Raw genomic sequence first — 6,668 nt, forward strand, 5'->3', positions numbered from 1 at the left:
TGTAAAATATTGAAACCTGTAATGAACCACTTGATGGATGTTTTGTCTAGAAAGTGGACAGATAAATAAATGGCTTCTCAATGAGCTGTAAATGGGAAGAATGAACATGAGTTTATATTTTAAAAACCAAAAGTGTAACCTGCTTATAGACAAGACCTGCACAGTCTGCTTTCCACAGACAGAGGTATAGAAAATGGGTAAAGGATGGCTAAAGAGCATTAGCACCTATTTTAAGGCGCTTAGAAACGATGTTGTTGTTTTAACACATTTACGGTTTCACAAAATGCCTGCCTGTATTATAAAACACAGAAGTGGGAGAATAGAGGGGTTTTATTTTATCCTGAAGCAGGGCCTCTGAAAAAGGAAGTGATGTTCAGTTTTGTTGGGTGTGAGTGAGAGCTCAGAGATGAGCAGCAGGGCAGAGGGAAACATGTCTGAAGGAGAAGGTACAGGAGTCGTGTTAACACCTCTGTGTCAAGGCTTTTTGAAGAAAAGAAAAGATAAAATGGTGAGCAGAGCTGTTTTAATTAATGCTGCATACTGGTCTCTTTTATTCACTGTATTACGGTGCTTGTACTGTAATCGTTGTCCCTCTAAAGTAGCCCTTTGTCTTTTGAGTTATTTACTCTTTCTGTCTTGAGGTAATGATTTATTTATTGACTTTTAATGATTTTTCTTTTGAAATCCAAATAAAGTGTATGTCAAAAAGTTGAAAGTTGGAGAAACGGGCTTGGTACTGGAAGATTGCTGGTTCGGTTCCCTTGACCAGCAGAAAAATGTATTGCTGCGGTGTCCTTGAGTAAAGCACCTAACCTCTAACTAATCCCTGGGAACCCTGGTTGGCTGCCCACCCTTCTGGGTGTGTGTTCACAGCCCCTAGTGCACTCTGTTTGTGTGTATGTGTTTGTTCACTGCCACAGATTAGTTTAATATGGTTGACACATTTTGTTCAACAGCACAAATGTGTTGTACAATATATGTTGTACAACACATATATTATAAATCTCTCCAGCACTGGGCCGTGTTCTCTAAAGTAACTCAGCTCTAATACCATTGGGCTCAGTTGGAGCTACGTTTGTGAAGTAATCATCCAGCATCAGTACCTGACCTCTCTAATGTTCATGTGGCTGAGTGCCATCAAATACCTACAGCAGTGTTCCAATACTGAGTACAAAGCTTTTCAAAAAGAGTAGAGGCTAAACAGTAAAAAGGGGAAACGATATATTATTACCCTTTGTTTGCAAACACATTTTGGACATGAATGCAGACCCGCAAGGTCTCATTGGTCATATAATAGAGTTTGCTTTTATCTGTGGACATCTCTCAACTCTGTGTGCATCAAAAAACTTAAACTAATGAAACACAATGGAACTGATGAGTCCATTTTTCTGTTCATCTCAGAAGCTGAGGTGGGTGACCTACTGGTTCAAACTTCACAACACAACTCTTTTCTTCTACACTAAAAAAAATGGATCCACTGTAAGTTTTACGTTTCTATTTGATTATGAATGGTGCTTGCAATTCCATGGCTTTCAATTTACTTTCAGTATGTTCTACACATTAACTCCGAATATTGGATGGGTTCATGCATAATTTAAGTCTTGTTTAGATGTCAGTGGTGAATCCCTCATTGTTAAACTCGAAAAGATACAGACGATGGCAAACAAAAGCGTACTCAGTTACAAATGAATATTGGGTGATTATTTTATTAAAACATTACTCATGTCACTTCCAGTAACGAAGCTGGTATATGAATACAGCTAATTGTTTTCTATTGCTCTTGGGGTGCTAACCACCAGTCATTTTAAAAGCACTTGAAATTGATAATTCCAAGTGGATGACTTAATACAATGTGCACTAACGTTTCAGGAGAGATTGAATGCTCCATGTTTGCCTAAAACTTGTGAATCATATTTCTTTTAATCCTTTCCTTGGCAGTCAGACCTCAGAGGGCAGTATTACCTGTTTGAGGTAGGTTTCACATGCTCAGTTTTTCTTGCATTTTGATGAATACTGCTTCTTTCTTTTAATTATATATGGATATTTAACATGTCATTAATATGTAGTTTAAATCTAGTAGCTGACGAACATCTAAAACATATGAGGCTATTAACCATCTGAAAATATATTAACAGGTCATTTTCACCATAGATTATCTTCTGATGTAACTAGTTAAACCATACTTCAATGTCTATTAGTTAACATAAAAGATCTGGGCAGTTACCTTCTTTAAGCAGCAGTGGCTGGTTTCATGTTTGTTTGAGGGAGCATGTGCTAAGTGGCATTGTTTGATTGGACAGACACAGCAAGTGAGAAGATATTGGCAAATATATAAATGTGAGTATAAATTAAGTTAAAATAAAGTGTTTATCTTATGGCCTGTGGATCAGGTTGAGTCTGTCCATGAGGGGAGGAGGACGGAGAACAAGCGCTACGTTTTTGAACTCACCATGAAAAACGGGAAGAGGAAAGTTCTGGTGAGTTCCCACCCTGCTCTCCTGCACTCAGAAGGGTGTTTACTGGGCCTGATTGAGGATGTGGCCTTTCCTAACCCACCAACATATAAAACTTTATTCTGCTCTAAGACAGCAGACAGGTATCTTCATTGACAATTGTTTTGAAAAAAAGGAACATGGTTCACCCTGTTTGGCCTCATCATGTCTTAGAACAAACAGTGCAGTGAATATTCTCTTTTATGTGGTAAAGTTCTAACAAAGAACATTAGTGTAGAGTTCAGTGTTTAGTTGTTAGGTAATTTTTGGGTAATTCCTGAAGAACTTATTTGCAAAAGAAGGCATTTAATTGTGCAGATGAGATGTTAGCAACATATTTTTTCTGAGTTCTATATTCCTTTCTTTTTCTGAATCAACCCCACAGGCTGCAGACACTGCAGATCTCAGACAAGAGTGGATTTGCCAGCTTTTGAAAGCCATGAACCATCCTACAACAAACAGATCTGAGCTGAACTCTGACTGGTAAAATCTGCCCGACACTGCTACTCTGTTACTGGCAATTCCTGACAATATCTTCTCTTAAAATATACCAAAGAACGGTTCCCACAGTTCCTGGAATACAACCATGCACAATGAGTCTGGAAGTTGTCACTGCCAAAGACAGCATGTTGTGAATTAGACACAGGTTTAATAGTTAATAAGCATAACTTTACTGAGCAAAAAGCTAAACCATTATCAAACACTGGTCTAGATGTTTTTTTTTCCTCCAATGGAGTTATACCTATTGTGGGATTATGCAGCATACAGGATAAATGTGCATTACTGTCTCAGAAACCCAAAATAATTTTAATTCTACCCTCTGTTCCTTTTCAACAAAATTATATGTGACTCTGTCGTACCAACAAGGCGTCTTTTCCAGGGACTTGACTAGTGTCCTCTCAATGGCCAGCAGAGCTAGGCTGCTTAAACGGCCTTGGCCCATGTGAAGTGTGTCTTGGCCGCCTGTGAGTGCTTTGTGACGGTGGAGGGGCTCTGTATATATATATATATATATATATATACACTTTCAAGGAATTTCAATTAACTAATATTTATGAACACCATTAAAATTATTTTAAAATTATTTATTTTATTCTGAGGCAGTAATGCAAATTCCTTGGTTACATATAGTATCAGTGGAGAACATTTATCCTGTATGCTGCATAATCCCACAATAGGTATAACTCAATTGGAGGAAAAAAAAACATCTAGACCAGTGTTTGATAATGGTTTAGCTTTTTGCTCAATAAAGTTATGCTTATTAACTATTAAACCTGTGTCTAATTCACAACATGCTGTCATTGGCAGTGACAACTTCCAGACTCATTGTGCATGGTTGTATTCCAGGAACTGTGGGTATATATATATATATATATATATATCAGTGGCGGATGCTGGTCTTTCAAGAAGGGGAAGCTCAATTTCGGCCTACATCATAAAATGTGTCGGTTTATTTATACGTAAATTCTACCCTCCGTTCCTTTTCAAGAAAATGATCTGTGACCCTGTCGTACCAACAAGGCGTCTTTTCCAGGGACTTGACTAGTGTCCTCTCTATGGCCAGCAGAGCTAGGCTGCTTAAACGGCCTTGGCCCATGTGAAGTGTGTCCGCCTGTGAGTGCTTTGTGACGGTGAAAGGGCTCAGCAGCACCCGCTGGACAGAAACTGCGATAGAAGTCAGAAAGAGTGATAGAAGTCAGTCTCCAAACACAAGCAGCTACAAAAAACCCACCAGAAATAGAAGCTCAATTTGTCGCTAGTCGTTTTCAACAAAGAAAATGCCGCTAAAAGGATTAAGAAAGTCTGGTTCAACGCAGAACAGAATGAAAATGTAATGCTCCCTCGGATCTTTACACCAAAGGGTCGCTGATTCGCTCATTTCGCTGTCAATCAAAAAGTGATTCAGCCTCAGACAGATCATCCAATCATCATGCAGAAGCTGAGCGCCCGGGCCAGCCGAGGCCAGCCCACTGCCCCATAGACCTCCAGAGACGCTGAGCGTCCGATGGGCGGGACAAAGCCCAGGATTTATCCAATCACTCGTCTCGTTTCGCTGCACTTCGCTGCTTCTCCATTGAACTCTGTTTAAATCACTGTGAAACTGCGGGAATGATTGAGAGGAAAGCCGCGTCTTTACCAGTGATAAGAAGCTGATTCTGAACAAAAGTGAATCGCGTTGTAGTGCATATTTATTTAATGACATGTACACACAACAGTATATATTTGATCACTTATTTTTGACATTTTAGGGGAAGCTGAGCTGAGCTTCCCTTGCAGTCTTAGAGCAATCGCCACTGATATATATATATATATATATATATATATATATATATATATATATATATATATATATATATATATATATAATGGAGTTGCACAATACTACCTTCATGTTAGAATAATTTTATTTATGTATCTGTGTATCTTGTAACATCATTTGTGTATATTAATACTAACTCATGTGTGTGCAGGATGGTTGATTCTAAGTTGAGAGCTTGTTCCAGCCCATGCAGCAGCCGCAGCTCAAATTCAGATCACAACGTCTGGAGGCCTTTCTCTACCATGTCCAACTATCAGCTGATCAGCAGCACTGACCCTCAGCCTGTTACACAATACACAACTGCATATAACCCCACTGCTAATGGTATGATTTACAACTGAAAAACTGAAATATTCACATTATATATTTTTATTTATTTATTTATTTATTTATTTATTTATTTAGTGCATGACTTGACTTCAGACAGAGCAGACACTGAGAGTCGGTATCCTGTCCATGAAGCAAAACAGAAGATTGAAGAGACTGAATGTGAAAGGGATTATGACGTTCTTCCAGCCTGTAAATGTTGGTGGAATCATACTCAATTTGTCTTTTTACTAACACAATCTCCCCCAAGCACTCATCACAAAGCTGGCCGGTAGAGGTATCTATTTTGGGGAAAAAAAGCAGGGAGGAACCATGTTGGGTTTGGTAGTGAACTCTGAAGTGGTGTTACCTGAGAAATATTATGTAGAAAATTTCATACTTGTTCAATTTCCCACAGCACAATTGCAGTCAGTCACACTTTTTGAAGCTAAATGTAATTTGAAAGTTTTATATGAAGAAAATACTAGAAGTGACAGTTAAAACACTGTGCCTGTTTAATTTCATCAATTAAAAGAAAAATGGGACTGATTTACACAATGACCAAACTTGGCCCAGTGCTTTTCAGAGGCAGATGTTTATTCCATTAGCATGTTTATTGCTGAGTACCTCACAAAGACTGGGTACCACAGGACCAGGTCTAAAATAGGAAGTTGTTCATATTGTTTATAGCTATTGCTTATGTAGTGCTAAACACAGCAGGGTTTCTCCCTTAATCAGAAGCCCTAAGCCCAAAGTCAAGCTTACTCAATAGGAGAGGAACAGGGCCTTCCTATTGGATCTCTCACATATTGGGTTTAAGATGCCTTGCTAAATGTGAAATGGTCTGTGTGTAATATCACAGATATTTTAACAGTGATATATACATTGTATTTTCAGCCCTTAGTTATGAAGAGAACATTTATGACACACCTCCCTCCAACCGCAGAGCCAGTGAGCGAAATCACGGTGTGTATTCAGCCTCTTGACCACTTTCCTAATCTAGTGTAATTCACTAATCACCTGCTCTGAATGTTCTGTATTTCAGAAATGACTGAAAGTATCTATGATGTCCCAACGTCCATATTTAGGAGAAATGGTGAGTACAAGTGTAATATTTTTTTTTTTTTGTGTAATTTATGTCAATTAAGTTAGTGTGGTAATGTTTTGTTTCATTTTGCAGATGGTGAAGAGAGGCCCGAGAGTGGGGTGCTGCTTGTTGATATGATGGATTGTTTGGGGGAAGACTCTGCAGACTGGGTCCGAGCAGCTGCCCCAAGAGCCATCTGTAAACCCCCGCAGTAAAAATACTTTATAACACAGCATATTCATTAGCAAATAAATGTTTTTTCAGACAAAAATTTTAACATTTACATGTGATTAGATTTCATGACTAATTTGTTTGCAGAGGATTCAGTTCTTAATTTTAATGCAGGAATTAAAAACGGCAAATTTATTTTCTAAGCTGAATGATTAACTGAGCATTGTGTGGTCTATGTTGACCTTTGGTAGATCGGCTGTTGTAACATGGACTAATATAATACGCTTACTTT

At 38.4% G+C, this 6,668-nt stretch overlaps 1 protein-coding gene across 1 annotated transcript; it reads left to right on the top strand.

Annotated features, from left to right (window-relative positions):
* The first annotated feature begins 389 nt into the window (after positions 1-389).
* On the top strand, positions 390-6,420 carry LOC136700203 (uncharacterized). The gene is made up of 10 exons (XM_066675484.1): positions 390-508; positions 1,402-1,479; positions 1,939-1,971; positions 2,391-2,477; positions 2,878-2,975; positions 4,964-5,136; positions 5,218-5,337; positions 6,016-6,084; positions 6,164-6,214; positions 6,299-6,420. Exons 1-10 carry the CDS (start codon positions 407-409, stop codon positions 6,418-6,420), a joined length of 933 nt encoding a protein of 310 aa, XP_066531581.1. The 5' UTR covers positions 390-406.
* The last annotated feature ends 248 nt before the right edge of the window (positions 6,421-6,668 follow it).

This window comes from Hoplias malabaricus, chromosome 6 (genome assembly GCF_029633855.1).
Source record: "Hoplias malabaricus isolate fHopMal1 chromosome 6, fHopMal1.hap1, whole genome shotgun sequence".
NCBI classification, from domain to species: Eukaryota; Metazoa; Chordata; class Actinopteri; order Characiformes; family Erythrinidae; genus Hoplias; species Hoplias malabaricus.